The sequence below is a fragment of the Nycticebus coucang genome, chromosome 13 (genome assembly GCF_027406575.1).
Source record: "Nycticebus coucang isolate mNycCou1 chromosome 13, mNycCou1.pri, whole genome shotgun sequence".
Lineage (NCBI taxonomy): Eukaryota > Metazoa > Chordata > Mammalia > Primates > Lorisidae > Nycticebus > Nycticebus coucang.
This window is the reverse complement of record NC_069792.1, coordinates 42,612,994-42,630,201: the sequence shown is the minus strand read 5'-3', so window position 1 is coordinate 42,630,201 and position 17,208 is coordinate 42,612,994. Positions and strand designations below refer to the sequence as shown.

General features: G+C 36.2%; 1 protein-coding gene across 5 annotated transcripts in view; it reads right to left on the bottom strand.

The window, feature by feature from the left end:
* Nucleotides 1–17,208, bottom strand: part of WWP1 (WW domain containing E3 ubiquitin protein ligase 1) — a 142,692-nt gene that overhangs the window by 35,659 nt on the left and 89,825 nt on the right. For all 5 annotated transcript variants that reach the window (XM_053558371.1, XM_053558374.1, XM_053558375.1 and 2 more), the window contains 2 exons: nt 8,010–8,346; nt 1,686–1,781 (listed from right to left, as the gene is read on the bottom strand). In XM_053558371.1, the coding sequence (XP_053414346.1) occupies nt 1,686–1,781; nt 8,010–8,346 (433 nt within the window). The remainder of the gene's footprint in view (nt 1–1,685; nt 1,782–8,009; nt 8,347–17,208) is intronic.

Below are 17,208 nucleotides of genomic sequence, written 5' to 3'. Positions count from 1 at the left end.
CCAGGCGCAGTGGCTCACACCTATAATCCCAGAACTCTGGGAGGCCAAGGCAGGCAGATTGCCTAAGCTCATAAGTTTGAGACCAGGCTGAGCTACAGCGAGACCCTATTTTTGTAGAGACAGAGTCTCAGTTTATTGCCCTTGGTAGAGTGCCATGGCATCACACAGCTCACAGCAACCTCCAATTTTTCAGTCTCTGAAAAATAGCTGGGTGTTGTAGCAGGCACCGGTAGGCCCAGCTACTCGGGAGGCTGAGGCAAGAGAATCACTTGAGCCCAAGAGTCTGAGGTTACTGTCAGCTATGACACCATGTCTTAGCTATGACACCTGCTGTTAGCTACCAGGAGCAAAAAAGTAAGATTCTCTGTCTCAAAAAAAATAAATAAAATAAAGTAAAAACTTCAAAAACAAAAAAGCCCTAAAACATATGTCCATAAAAAAGTAATATAAAAATATGAAAATCAATAATGTAAAACGTAAAGTGAAAACCTGAAATAACTCACATGTCAGTTAATGTGTTAAGCTGAATCTAAAGAAGTGATGTTCTGGTGGCGTCTGTGGCTCAGTGATTAGGACACCGGCCCCATATACCAAGGGTGGTGGCTCAGTCGGTAAGGCGCTGGCCCCATATACCGAGGGTGGCGGGTTCAAACCCAGCCCCGGCTGAACTGCAACCAAAAAATAGCTGGGCATTGTGGCGGGCACCTGTAGTCCCAGCTACTTGGGAGGCTGAGGCAAGAGAATTGCTTAAGCCCAGGAGTTGGAGGTTGCTGTGAGCTGTGTGATGCCATGGCACTCTACCGAGGGCAATAAAGTGAGACTCTGTCTCTACAAAAAAAATAAAAAATAAAAAAAACTGGCCCCAGCCAAACTGCAACAAAAAATAGCCAGGTGCCTATAGTCCTAGTACTCAGGAGGCTAGGGCAAAAGAATCACCTAAACCCAGGAGTTGGAGGTTGCTGTGAGCTGTGACACCACAGCACTCTACCAAGGGAGATAAAGTGAGACTCTGTCTCTTTAAAAAAAACAGAACTGATATTCTGAATATATTCTAAGTACAGGCAAAATGTTTGTGGGGAATGAGAATAGTGTAATTCAACTAGTTATTAGTCTAATATGCAAAAAGAATTATAAAAGATTACAAAGGTAAAGGAAGATCATTTTGTGAATGGCCTTGAAGGATAGCATAAACTTTATTTAGTATAATAAAAATGTTTTTAATTTAAAACCCTTTATAATTTTACATTTAATGTAATATAAGCTTACTTGTAGCCATCATTGTAGATGATAATTATGAATCACCCTAATATTTCTTATGTCATTAAATTTTAAAATGGTTTAGATCACTACCTATAATGAACCATTACAATTATCCTAAGTATATCTTTCCTTCCTTAAAAAATAATGATGACAGAACTTGGACCAAAATCTTGCAACTTCTCTCAGTAACCCATGCCAATATTTGACAGACTGTAAAGGAAGCCCTTCAGATTATATAATTTCATTTACTGAACATTAATTATTCATATAAGCAAATTAAAGGAGACAATGTAAGTAGAATCAAAGTATATTAGGGAGACTTAATATGTGTAGAATGAAAGAATCAATTTATGCTATATTAAGTACATTTAAAAATTACATTTGTGATAAACTATAACCAAAGATGCATAAAGATGCTACATTACCCTGGAGGTAAAGGTTGCGGTCTCTCCCATGTGGTAGTTCTAGTGTTATGATCCACATAGTAGGTTCTACCATGAGGATCTTTTCTCTGTTCCCACCTTTAATAAAAACATAAAAGTAACATTAAAAAACAATAAAGTAGGACAATCTATAAAATGATTCCTCCTTATTATCAGAAGAATTACAGATAACCTTTACTCAAAAAGTAAGATAGGTTGAGGACAGCAGCTCATACTTAGAATCCCAGCACTTTGGGAGGCCAAGGCAAGAGGATCATGTGAGGCCAGGAGTTTAAGACCAGCCTAGGCAACATAGTGAGATCCTGCCTCTCCAAAAAATTTTTAGAATGAGCCAGATAAAGTGGTGCACATCTAAAGTCCTGGCTACTCAGGAGTCTGAGATGGGAAGAATGGTTGAGCCCAGGAATTTGAGCTTACAGCAACCAACGATTGCACACTGCACTCCAGCCTAGGCAACAGTGCAAGACCCTGTCTCTAAATAAATAAAGCTATGCTATAAAGGTGTTTGTTTACTCAACCTCTCAATTCCTTTTTTGAACCTCTTATTAATTCCCTCTTCATTACAGTATTGGAAACTCAAATAATAAGACAGAATACATAAAATCATAAAAAGTCATTAATTTACAGAATTCCAAATTATCATAAAACAGAAATTTAATCAAAAGTGTAACTTTCAGGCTCGGCGCCGGTAGCTCAGTGGCTACCTAAACTAATAGGCCTGCTAAACTAATAATGACAACTACAACAAAAAAACAGCCAGGTGTTACGGCAGGCGTTGTGGCCAGCTACTTGGGAGGCTGAGACAAGAGAATCACTCAAGCCCGAGAGTTTGAGGTTGCTGTGAGCTGTGATGCCACAGCACCTACTGAGAGTGACATAGTGAGACTGTCTCAAAAAAAAAGTAGAGCTTTCAGCCTAATACCAAATCCAAGGCACAAAATGTTAATGAAGTAACATAACCATTTCTCCTGTAATTTCAAAAATATACATCTAAAAGTTTTTTTAAATCAGAAATCGCCTTCAGGAAGTTTGTGATGACACTGCTCCATGGAAATTCTTTCTTTTATATGCATATAGTATCTTCTTTCTGTGCACATCTCTCCCTCACGATCATGGGTAGGCCTTGAAATTAGGGGACACCATGATTTTATCTTTCCTGTTTTATCTTGAAGACTCTCAATCTCTCATTTTTGCCACTCTGATTTATTTCCTTCTTCCTCCTTGGTCTTAATATGGAATAAAAAAAACATTTAACAAAAAACCCTGATTATTTCTAAATTAAAAACTCTTGTTTTCAATTTTAAAATAGAAAAAAGATGAAAATTATTTTCCTTTATCTTAAATGCAGGAACTCAACTAACCTTTGATTAAAGAGCCCTTAAGTTATTATTTACATACACAATGACCAAATATATTAAAGTGATTCTTTATACTAGGCCCCACAGATACACACTTAAAGTGGCAAATACACAAAAATAATTTAAAATGCTTAAGTCATAGCCATGAACAATAAAGATTTACAAGTTTCAACAGATTCAGGACCACAGAAATTATTAAACTCATCTATTAAAAATCACTTTGGCATAAAATCCTACACTGGCACAGTGCTCTTCTGAACTACAAAAATTTATATATTCTTTATAAAGCATTTCATTAAAAACAATCTCTGAAAGTTAAAATTTACTTCATTTGCTTCTATAAGAAGTCCAAATGGAGGATTTAAAAATGTAATTTAATTTGAAAGACACTGAAATACTTATAATATAGACTAAGAAGCTATTTATCATATATTAAATCTTATCTATCAAACACAAATGAGTATCTAAAAACTTGGTCAAGTTTTAAGAACTTCCTGGTAATGGTACTTTTGCTATTTTAGGTATCATTTCTCATAATCAGTCCTTGAATTTTTACTGTTACATATTGCAATATTTCTTGGTTTTAATACTTTCTTTACAAATACCCGTTACTATTTTTAATTTAGCTTTCATTTTATCAAAATTATATATACTTTCACATACTTTAATACACATTTTTGCAGTTATATAATTATATAAATACCTTCACATAGTTAAAACAGTCATATAGTCATGAGGCGCATGTGAAAAACAACAGTACCTAACTTTATTTTCCACTCTCTAAAGGCGATTATTTTTGAATATTTTAGTCAATTCTTTTGGTATTTACCTTTTCCTTTCTTGCTCTCGCTTTTTTGAGACAGAGTCTCACTCTGTCACCCTGGGTAGAGTGCTATGGCATCATAGCTCACAGCAACCTCAAACTCTTGGGCTTGAGCAATCCTCTTGCCTCAGCCTCCCGAGTATCTGGAACTACAGGTGTGTACCAGTATGCCTGGCTCTTTTTTCTATTTTTGGTAGAGATGGGGTCTCACTTTTGCTCAAGCTGGTCTCCAAGTCCTGAGCTCAAGCAATCCATACGCCTCAGCCTCCCAGAGTGTTAGGATTAAAGGTGTGAGCCACCACACCCAGCCACCTTTTTCTTATTAACATGCTTCACCCACTACCACTTAATTTCAAACATAATATACTGATTTCTCACAATGAAAGACGATGAGGTAGATGATAATGGTTTGGATACCTATCCTCTCCAAATCTCATGTTGAAATTTGATCCTTTGTTAAAGTTGGGGCCAAGTAGAAGTTGTCTGGATCATGGGGCAGACGCCTTCATGAATGGCTTGGTGTCCTTCCATGCTTTGTCAGTTTATGGAAGAGCTAGCTATTTAAAAGAATTTGGCACCAATGCCTTCCTCTCTTGCTTGCTCTTTCTCTTGGTACCATGTGATACGCCTGTTCCCAATTACCCTCATCGACTGGAAACTCCCTAAAGCCCTCAGCAGCAGCAGATGCTGGTACCAGGCTTCCTGTACAGCCTATAGGACTGTGAGCCAAATATACTTATTTTCTTTATAAATTACACAGTCCTGGGTATTCCTTTATAGCAGCACAAAACAGACTACCACAGGTAGGTCTCTTTCCTGTGCACAAATACATGCTCTCTAACACTTAACCACCTCGCAACCATTCCAAATACACATGTATGTTGTGCCTTCCCCTGTCGTTACTATTACAACTTTGTAAGTCCTCCTGACAAAAGAACCATGGAACACAGTATGATGTCTTTAAAAAAAAAAAAAAAAAAAAATTAGAATAATTGTCTCCGTTTGGGTTTTTTTTTTTTTTTTGCAGTTTTTGGCTGGGGCTGGGTTTGAACCCACCACCTCCGGCATATGGGGTTTGCGCCCTACTCCTTTGAGCCACAAAATAATTGTCTCCACCCCTCCTTTGCTTATTTTCTATGTTCTTATCATTAACTCAAGCCCAACTACTTTTCCAGCTTCAAAAATCTTGAACCAAAATGTTCAAGTTCTTTAGGCAGTCTATCCGTTGCACCTGCCTTCTGATTAGCTCGCCCACGGCCACCTTGGCTTGGTTCTCAGCCAGCCTGAGAACTGCTGCTGGAAGTGGTTTTGTTTAAATAATCCTTTACTCCCCACACTTTTAATTTCAATTCAATTTCTATAGAGATATGTAGGTGAAATAACAAATCCTGTGTATTAAAGTGTCAGGAGAAAACTGGGATTAGTGTATTAGTATTGGGTTGCTTAAGAGATTAAAAATAGGTCCTGGATCTCTCCCTGGCCTTCCATAGTTTTTAGGCAGATGGGTAGTGGAATATTTGACTGAAATAATGATTACAGTATATTGGAATTGGGGGAAAGACTGAAGAGACAGCATTCTGTGTGTGGAGGGCATACAGTTGAGACGTGTTATTACAAGACACACTACCACATGACACATACCGGGGAGGCAGTTACACACACAGTTCCAGAACTGCAGCAGAGTATGCTAGGGTAGAGACAGTGATCTTCCCTAAGCTCTTGTTATTCCTTGAATATATTCATACTCAGGTTTCTCCTCATGTTAACTCATTTTAGAAGCCTGTCTTGAGTCTCCTGTCCAAATCAAGTGCCTCTCTCTCCAACCCCTTACTCTGCCTTATTTTCCCACATAATTTTCTGATGAAAATATATAAACATACAGAAAATTATAGAAGTTTTTACAGTGAAAACCCATATACCAACTATTAGACTCTGTAATTGACATCTTACTGTACTTGCTTTATCTCCTGTCTCTTCATCTCTCATTCAGTTTTTAATGCATTCCAGAGAGTTGCAGACATCAGTACTTTTTGTATCTCAGCACTTCAGTTTGGAAATCATTAACTAGAATTCAATATTTGTTTACATTTGGGGGGGGTTTACATAGATAAAAATGTAGAAGTCTTAAATGTACGTAGGTCACTGCAATACAGGTGAGACAGACTGTGATATGATCCATTATTTCACTTCCAAGAAACAGTTGACAGCATCCTTTCTGATTTACCTGGGCTCGCTTCAACTTGCTCAGCTTATAGCGTTGCTGGAAGGGCCTCATTTGTTTCCATCTGCACGAATTTTACACTTCTTGACTTTTATGTTTCTCAAAATTTGCATAATGACCCATGTGCCATTTTGACAAGTCTTAACAAATGCATACATCTGTATAACCCAATTTTTATCAAGATACAGAGTACAACCATCACCCTAGAAAGCTGTCTCAAGCCCACTTTTGAAGCAATCACTACTCTGATTTTTTCCACTGTGGTTCAGTTTTCCCAGTTCTAGAACTTACCAGAAATGAAGTCAGTATGAACTCTTATGAGTCGGGTTCTTTTAATCAGCTTGATGTAACCTGTATTATTTTTCTTTTTAACACTTAAATCACCATGTGACTTATATCTTTATGTATTGCTATCGTTTTCTCTTCCGTTGACTAAAAAGGGAACTTTATTTTGGCTATTTCTATATTCCTTGTGCTTAAAACCTTGCCGGCTATAGAGCAAATACTCAATAAATTTTTGAGTATTAAATAAAGGAATGTCAGTGTTAAATAAATGAATCTGTGCTTGATTAATTACCCTGTTTCCCTGAAAATAAAACATCCTCTGAAAATAAGACCTACTTATAGGAAAGATAAGGCATCCCCTGAAAATAAGACCTAGTGCATCTTTGGGAGCACACCTTAAAATAAGACACTGTCTTATAAAACAGGGTAGAGTGAGTTAGCAATTGAGCAAAAGCCCTGGCTGGTAAATGCCTCTGGAAGAAAGGTTTAAGATCAAAAGCTACCAAAAAAAGTCAAGTAAGATTGAATTTAATTACAAAGAGGTTATTTATTGTTGACCGTTGACAAAGTGGTGTCAAGGAAATAATGAGAGCTGCATTCAGACTGCTGTGAGTTGGGAGTGAAGGAGGGGGAGGAAATATGATAGGAAACTCTTTAAAAGAGTGAGAACTGATATAGAAACGCCTTCCTTGTGAAGACAAAGGGAAAGAGAAATATTTGATAGAAGTGGGCAAGAAAACATACAGAACTGAGGAGTAGTTTTTTGGTTTGTTTTATAAAATGGAAGAGATTTAAAAGTTGATTAGGTGACAGTGGGAAACAAACTGAGAATTATTAAGCATCAAGGAAAAACTGAGTCTGTAACAGAGCCACTTAGCAGTGTTATGTGACTTCCCCCTGAATTTGATAACTCAGGAAAATGATGGCTACCTGTTCTCAAGTGTGAAGTCTAGAGAACAGACCACAAAGAAAGCTAGAGAGCTAAGGTTATTGTGTAGAGTAAAAAAATAAAAATAAGCCAAGAGGCTCGACCCGTAGCACAGTGGTTACGGCCCCGGCCACATGCACCAAGGCTGGTGGGTTCGAACCCAGCCTGGGCCAGCTAAACAAGAATGACAACTGCAACAACCACCAAAAAAATAGCTTGGCGTTGTGGTGGGCGCCTGTAGTCCCAGCTACTTGGGAGTCTGAGGCAAGAGAATCACTTAAGCCCAAGGATTTGAGGTTGCTGTGAGCTATGATGCCACAGCACTCTACCAAGGGCGTCACAGTAAAACTCCATCTCAAAAAAACAAAACAAACAAACAAACAAACAAAAAAAAAAAAACGATAAAACAAAATAATAAAAATAAGCCAAGAATCAGACAGGGAGAGTCTTAAAAATTAACCTCCAGCCTTTTCCTTTCATTCTGCACATCCTCCAACTAGACCAGCAAGCGTCCTTAGTTCTAAAAAGTACTTGGTTTGTAGCAGGAATTATGATTCAGATTCCATCTTAGATTTCAAATTTCTGAATAATGAAAACATTTTATATACACATTCAATAGTCATATATTATCAAAAAGTTACTACTTCAGTGTAAGTCAAACATTAAAAAAAAAAAAAAAAAGATAACATACCCTGAGGGCAAAGTCTCTGCGTTGGCATTTCCAGACTGTTGCCATGCAGGTTCCGCACACCCATCTGTCTGTCTTAATTTGGCTGCTTCAAAACCAGAACTATTTCCAGAATTAGAGGTGTCATGGTCTAATACACTTCTAACTTCAGCTCCCAATTCTGCACTGCTGGAAGGAATATATTCATCGTTTTCAGAGGAAGTCACTACTCCTTGAACTGGAGGATCTTCGATTGTAGTACTAGTACAATTTAAAGATAAGGCGTTTTCTTCAGACACTATTGGAGTTACGGTGGCAGAAGCATTATCAGTTGGTGCAAATGAGGATGATTCTCCATTAACTGAGAAGCGAAAATCAGTAAGACAATCAAGTAACAACAACAAAGCAACCAACTAACTAATCAATTATACTTAATCAGAGGATAATTCAGACTAAACAATGTTTTATACCAGGTATTGATGAACATAAAATAAGATGGAGATCATATTTTTTTATCCCTTAAATTTTAAGAATGAATATATAAATGATAAAATTTAAGTATATACTTAATATATATACTTATATCAAAAACATATATAAGTATATAAGTATATATATATTATAATATGTACTTACATAGAAGAAAGAGAAATCAACATTAGGATGGTTTCAAGGGTAACAAACATTTTCCCTCCAAATTATAAATTCAGAGAGAAAGTCTATATGGCTATATAAAAACCTTTAAAAAAAATTCCTTTCACTATCTCTTCTCTTATGAAAATGGTAGCTAATATCAAAATAACTCTTTGGCCAAAAGTGGGAAATACACAATGCCATTAGGCTTTTTTTGTTGTTTGTTTTTTGAGACAGTCTCTATCACCCAAGCTTGAGTGCGCAGGCATCATCAGAGCTTGCTGCAACCTCAAACTCCTGGGCTCAAGTGATCCACCTGCTTTGGCCTCCCAAAGTGCTAAGATTACAGGTATGAGCCATCATTCCCAGGCTTCCTTCTATCTAAGAAACTCGGACTGCAAAAAGATCCAGGAATTCACTCCGCACTTTTTGAAGAAATACACCCAATACTGACACCCAGTAACACATTTTTTAAAAATTTTCATTTTAAATGTGACTGACACAGCTCAACCATGTGTCACTATAAATGAGTCAAATTAAAACTGTAAGGGGGAATAGATTATTGAACAAAACCAAGATGACCACATATCAAAGTTCTAACAGAAGTGGTGGAGGGAGACATATTTAGTGCAATGGAATCTTCTGGTAGATTTCTAAAGGAAGATAAAGATTTAAATAGTGGAAAGAGTATACTGTTAAAGGAATCAAATGATATGTGCAAAGGACCAGAATAAATGAAGATCTCTACCAAATATGGAGGAGAGAACAGCTTTGGAGGGAAAAAAAATCAACAATGAAATACAGTACAAAATATAAAATATTTACAGGCCTATCCATACCCAACACTATTAGTCAACATGGAGAAATAAAGAATGTGCAGAGAAAGACTGAATTCTCTTGTCTCCTATATGATGTTTACTTACAAGTGTTCTCATTTAATTTTTACTTTCATAATGTGAAAGTTAATTCACACCAAAAAAAAAGAACTGGCAGCAGTCTAAGGCAAAATGACACTAAAGGGTAAAAGAGGAAAATCAGGGGACACAGTCATAAACCATAAAACACAAACTTGCAAAACAAAGGAAGAAATTTAATATGAAATTGCACCACTCACTCAAGGCAAATACTTCTTTCCCACACATAATAAAATTCAACAGAAAGTACTCTCAACGCTTCCAGTCCATCATTTCTTGCTTAACATTACTGTAATAGCCTTCTAATTGGTTTATCTCCTCTCTTGTTCAACTACAATCCATTTTCCAAATAGTAGCCAAAAAAAATCTGTTTTCTTAAATAATAGATTGTTTTCATTCCCCTGATTAAACATGCCAACAAATTCCCATTACAAGCAGAACAAACCCCCAAATCTTTACCACAGCCCATGACAAAGACTCTACATAGGCAAGTCCCAACTATGTCCGACTTCTCACAATGGCTGTCCTTCTGTTCCTTGGATAGAACAGACTTCTTCCCATTTCAGGGACATGTACTTGCTGTTCCTATGGTCTCAGAATATTTCATGACTGGCTTCTTCTCATCATTAGATTACATCCTCAATCATACCTTCAGAAAGGCAGTCCTTGAACACCTTACTTAATGTTGCATATATCCGACCCTCATTCCAGGTTACATTTTTTTTTTTCTCATGTTCTGAAATGATTTGTTTGTTTTTATTATTATTTTTAAGTGTGGGGCGCAAAAGCTTATCAAACTTACTCACTTCTCAATTCACTATAACTAGACAATATGACATATGAAAACAAACATCTGTTGAATCAATAAAGACAAATTTCAGAGGAAAACTGAACATATCTATCTCAAAACTATGCAGATAAGAGACAATGTGTTTTAACAGAGACATTAATTAAGGATATTAAGGATTTAAAACACATCAATATACCTGAACTAAATCTCTGTGTTAAAGAGTTAGTTTTGAGTTTCAAATGTGTACATATTATATCTAAACAAACTAAATTTCTAAAGGAACTCTCACATAAAAGACAAAAGGAAAATCCCGAATTTCACAATCAGAAGGCCACATTCTACCTATAGTTTATTAAAATCGGGAAGAAAACAAAATATAACTTATTAAAATACTTACTAAAAGTCTGGTGGAATCTGTAAACACTTTTTAAGTATTATTTAATCCTCAGAAAATAGCATTATAACACAGATACCAGTATTATTCATATTTTACTGGTGAGAAAACTAGTTACATGTCCATTAAAATGATAATTCACCTCCTTCCCATAATCACTATTTAATAGATTAAAAACAAAGTATTGAGTTGAAGAAGAAATCATAATGAAATTATAAACTGAATGCAATGAAAACACTCTTATCAAATGCCACTGGATGTGGCCAAAAAAGTACCCACACATATAAGAAAAGAATATTAATAGAGCTTACAATTCAATTCCAAAGGCAGAAAAAAAAAATGATAGGAGGAAATGAATCAAAAGACCAATAAAACAAAACAGAATTTCCTAAGCTACCTGACAACAGTCAATTGGACTCTTAGTGAAAATATATGTCTCGGTCCCCATCCTAGAGTTACTGAAACTCTAAGGAAGGGCCTGGAAATCTTCACCTTAAACAAATTTGTCACATGATTTTTTTTTTAACAAAGAAGGTTGGGGAAATCATGAAATATGTCTTTCAAAGTTTTAGAAAGACAAATATGTAATATGAATAAGATTGGAAATACCATACACAATATATTTCACGTAAATCTGAAATATATTAGCTAAAGTAACTCAAGAGAAAAACATTCAAAAGACAAATCAGAGCAGAAATGAAAAAGGTGATGAAAGATCTAATACCATCCTCTCAAAAGGCCTTAGGCTCAAGACACATTTTTGAGAAAATTCTACGAAGCCTTTAATAAAGTAGATCATTCCCATGTTAGTTGAAAAGTTATAGTACATTAGGGAAGAAAAAGTAGTAGTAGTTTCCCAACTCATTCTGTGTGAGGGTAACATAACCCTTTTAAAGCTAAAACAGAACAAAAATTGCACAAAACAACTACAGAACAATATCATGTATAAATTCAAGAAGGGTCAATATTAAGAAATTTTGCTAGAAAATCTATGTCAACTAATTAAAGTCATATGATAATTGACTAGGGATAGAAAGGGCCTATGGGGAAACAGGAGAAAAGTCTAGCCTCCCAGATAAGGAAGTTAAAAGGGACCAGAAGCAAACAATGAGTTTTGGTCATTACTCAATTAACCAAGTCCATAAAATACAGTTTCCAGTTTGTGGCACAAAATGGTTGCAGTTACAGAACAATGCTCACCACAAATGCTACAGACATCACAAGAGTTAACAGTCACCACCATACAAATTATCAGGAAATAGCAGGTAGCAATTATTGTTAAAAAGAGAAGGAAAAATAGGCACATGTGGCAACTGAGGTAATCTGTGACCACTAAGAAATAGTCAAGAGGAGGGACATGGTGGCTCGCACCTGTAATCCTAGCACCCTGAGAGGCCAAGGTGGGTGGATTGCCTCAGCTCACAAGTTCAAGACCAGCCTGAGTAAGAGCAAAACTTCTTCTCTAAAAATAGCTAGGCATTGTGGTGGGCACCTGTAGTCCCAGCTACTCCAGAGGTTGAAGCAAGAGGATCACTTGTGCCTAAGAGTTTGAAGTTACTGTGAGCTATGACATCATAGCACTCTACTGAGGACAAGAAAGTGAGACTCTATCTAAAAACAAAAAAAAAAAAAGTCAGACTCAAGAATACCTAAAGACCTAAGGGAACCAATGAAAAACTTTATAGATAATTGAATGAGGAACTAAGACAAAATACTTATGTACTGCCTTTGTGCAAGCATCTTCTCTCATTTGTAAGGGAGATCCTTTTTCTTTTTTTGGAAAAGTTATGCTCTTTCTTTCTGCTGCCCCACGGAATCTCTGTGATTTTACTTTCCTTTTCCAAAGTTCTACCTAGTCTGAACCAGGAACTTAGGAACTGAGGACAGCAAGGGGTCACTCGAAGGTAGTCAATAATTTTCAATAGCATTTAATAAAATCTTGTCATAACTGACAAGAGGAATCCAGGAAAATTCATGAATAATCTAGATTACCTATCATACACCCACAGTAAACATTTTACATTAATGCTAAAACATTACAAAAACTTCTTAGAATCAGCAATAAATTAAAAACAGCAACAAATCAAAAAAGACCATAATCACCACTCCAATTCAGTATTAATGATTGCATTGAACAATGCACTGTAAAAGGAATAAAAATATTGAAAAGAAAATAGTAAAATTCCTTTGTAAAGAAACCAGAAAAAGGACAAAACTATTTAGAACACCCAAGAAAATCAACTATGAAACCATTAGAACCAATTAATTGACTGGGACTAAACTGCTTTAGCAAAATGACCACACCCAAGTTCAACATCAAGATAACATACAAGACCTATCTGAAGAAAATGAAAAAACATTAACAAGAGACATTTTAAAAAATAGAAGACAGAAAGACATAAAATATCTCTGAATGGGAAGGTTCAGAATTGTTAAAATAATAATTAACTTTCCTTAAAATGCAAATTGCTGGTAAGGATGTAGAACACCAAGAATTCTCACTCACTGCTGGTAGGAATGCAACATACTCTCATACAATCCTCCAGTCTCACTCTTTAACCCAACTAATTAAACGCTATATCCACATAAAAGCCTGTAGACTAATATGTAGAGCAGCTTCATTTGTAATCATCAAAAAATGAAGCAACCAAGATGCTTCAATAAGGAAATGGAAAACAATTACAGTTCTTCTGCATAATGAAACACTATTTAGCAATAAAAATAAATGAGATATCATGCCGCAAAAGACATGGAAAAACCTGAAATGCACATTGCTAACTTAAAGGAGCCAATCTCAAAAATCTACACTTTGAAAGGGCAAAGCTATGAAGGGCAAAACTATGAAGATAGTACAAAAAAGCAAAACAAAACAGTGGTTGTCGTGTGTTTAGGAGAAGGGATGAATAGATGAAGCACAGAGAAATCCCGTAGTAAAACTATTCTGCTTGAGACTGTAATGAAGTGTACACAACAATATATGCATTTCTCAAAACCTTCAGGACCAATACAACACAAAGAAAGAAACTTAACATACATAAACTATGGACTTTACTCAATAACAATCTCATGATAATTGTTCATTAATTATAACAATGTACCATATAATGCAAAATATTAATAATAGGGGACACTCTGCCTGAGGTCAGAGAACATATGGGGGAACTCTACTATCTGCCCAATTTTTCTGTAAATCTAAAACTGTTCTAAAATATAAAGTCTATTAATTTTAAAAAGCTAGCTTAGAAACAATTTCCACATAATAATTCAATAAACATTTATTATTCAATATTGCCAAGGCATATTAAGATGCCACAGTAATGCCTTTAATTGAAGAGATTACTGTTCATCAGGGGTTCATATCAGTGGTTCTCAACTAGGGAAAATTCTGCAATACCAGAAGACATTCACAGATCCCTGATGCTGCATTTAGTTGTCACAACTAAGGGCAGGGGAGATGACGCTGGTATCTAGTGGGAACAGGTCAGAAATACTGCCTAAACATTCTATAAGGCAGTGGTTCTCAACCTTCCTAATGCCACAATGTATTTTCATTGTTAAAAAGGGGTCAGGACCCACAGGTTGAGAACCCCACTGCTATAAAGGCATATCACAGCCCCCTAAAATAAATGGTCTGGCCCCAAATGTCAATAGTGCTGAGGTTGAGAAACTCTATAAACACCTGGCAGTGTTCAAACTATGGTAGTTACAAAATAAAATCTGTTGACAAATGGATATAGGGATGATTAAAAAGATACACAAAAGAAAAAAAGAAGGAAAAGTAAAGGAGGAAAGGAACTAGGAAGGAAAGAATTAGAGGCTCCCTGCTCATGAAGGAATAAGGAGCAAATAAATAAAACTGTAGTGAATAGGTACTGAAAGTGCCCATACAAATTGGCCCTACCAAATAAATTGATGAAGGGGGACAAGAACTACAATAAGTGCCCTCAATTCTGAGAGGAAACAGACTTCACTAATAACAATGACAATAATCAGCCACTGTTCCTTCATTTGCCTAATAGTCCCTTTGCTTACTTCTTTATAATTGCTAGACTCATAATTTTCTCCACATAGTTGTTGTTTATAAAGATTATTCATTTTTCTCCGTAGATAACACCACCTTTTGGAACCCTAACAGTAATTTCTAACATATCTTCCAGGCCCTGCATTCCAGTGGATAGGCTGGCCCACCCAGACAGTGGCCCCTACCAACAGACTGATAGGTCCACCCCCAAACCAGCCAATTAGCATACCCTGATTGCCTAATCCTCTGCCCACCAAAGTATCTTTAAAAACTCTGTCTCCCCAATTCAGGGGGAAGAGGATTTGAAAAATCCCTCCTGTTTTCCCACTTAGCGCTGTGTATAATTAACTCTTTCTCTACGGTAACCCTGACATCTCCAGGTTTTGCCTCCCTCTTGGGCAGCGGGCAAATGAACCTGGTTGAGTGGCAACAGTAGGACAGTGCAATTTATACAAAGCATCTTGTCTCCTTCTCCACAAGACGTGAGACCACATCCAGTGAACGTGTCCAAAGCCTCACCTTCATCCATTAGATGTAATGGACTTTGGAGTTACAAGACAAATCTCTGTAACTTCACATTTCATCTTTGAGAAGTTTCCCATGAAATTTATGAAATATTCATCTTATAATACCATACATTTGTTCTCAATCTAATAGTTCATTCAAATAATGTTAAAAAAGTGGAAATGTTGAAATATTTAAATACACATAACCATTTTTATTCTACTTGAAAACCATGACATGAAAAATAACTGCTTGTACGTACACATTGTCTTTAAAAGCCAACTCACTTTGGAGTGGACATGACTATGAAGAGGGGAGCATGAAGAAATCTTGCGTGACAATCCAATTCTGCACCTTGATTGCGGTGGCAGTTACATGAAGCCACATGTGTAACAAAACCGCACATAGAACTAAACACACACACAGAGTGCAGGTAGAACTGGTATATGAGAACCAGCTCTGTGGACTCTATCAACATCAATTTCCTGATTTTGATATTCTGCTATAGATAATACAAGATGTTAACACTGGGCGGGGCAGGTGGAACCTCTCTGTACATTTCTTTACAACTTTATGTGTATTTATATTTACTTCAGAATAAAAAGTTAAGAAGAAAAGGCTAATAAACCTGGGAAACCAGTTCTGTATGAAACATAATCATACTGCCCTTTGATATATTTTTTAACATATCAGGAAAAACCATTTCACACTAGAAATTAGGAGTGAGGGAACAGAGAAGAATATCTTTCTTAAATATCTACCACTGTCCAAAGACAGTGATAAATGTTGCAGATGACTTATTGTCTCATTTAACCTTCAAAACAGTACTGTAGGTTTTCTGAGTATTATCCCCTCTTTACAAATGGGGGAGCTAGATTTTAAGGATATTAAATTTATACAAGGTCACACAGTTAGCATGCTAAGTAGATCAGCTGGAATTTTATGTCAGCCCTGTCAGATGCTAAATCTAATCTTTTCACTGCATCATGACTGCCTCCCATTTTAGCCTAAAATACATCCTCAGCAATGAAACTTGTTAAATAGATCCTCAAATGAACAGAGGCTTAAAAAAAAAGCCCTCATACATAATACTATCTCTGGTAATATCATGTCTTAAACTCCTTAATATTGACTCTCAATCCCTTATCTGAAACCTTTGAGGCCAGTTGTGCTTCAGAATTCACAACTTTTCAGAATTTAGAAAAGTAATGGCATATACAAGATCTGACAATTAAGTTTGTATTTTTGAACTCATCCTAAGAAAAATGCTGCATATCTCATTGTTGAATATCACTATAGCCACCTTTGAAGTACTCCCTTTGGGAAGCTATGCACTGACACCAGCACCCTGTTTACCCTTCAAAGTAATTTTGAAACTTTTTTTCTAGAATGGCTACCAGAGCAGTCACTGTATTACCCTTCATGTCTTGGGTGCCATCAAAATGTCCTCCTTTCAATATTTCCTTTATCTTTAGGTAAAGAAAAAAGTCACTGGGGACCCATCAAATGAGTATGGAGAGTGTTCCAATACAGTTCACTGGCTAAAAACTCCCTCACAGACAGTATAATGTAAGAAACATCATTTTGGCCAAGATTTTCAGTTAAGATTTTCCTGTTTCTCTATGGATGTTTACTTAATCTGCTATGTTTCTCACAGTCAGCCAATGATTTTGGTACACAATTTGATGAATTTTTGCTATGTTTTCTTCAGTTCTGTTCATTACTGGTCACCCTGACCTCTCATCATCAGTGACTCTGTCCCCTCAGAAAAATATTTAATCCATTTGTACACTGCCATTTTCTTCGTGGCACTATCTCCATTAACTTCGACTAATATGTCCCTGATTTTACTTCTGCTCTTCTCAAATTTAAAACAAATTTAATGTTTGTTTGTTGCTGTAATTCAAGCTCTGATAATCTCTTGATAGCACACAAAAACATGCAACGACAACAATAATGTCTTGCTA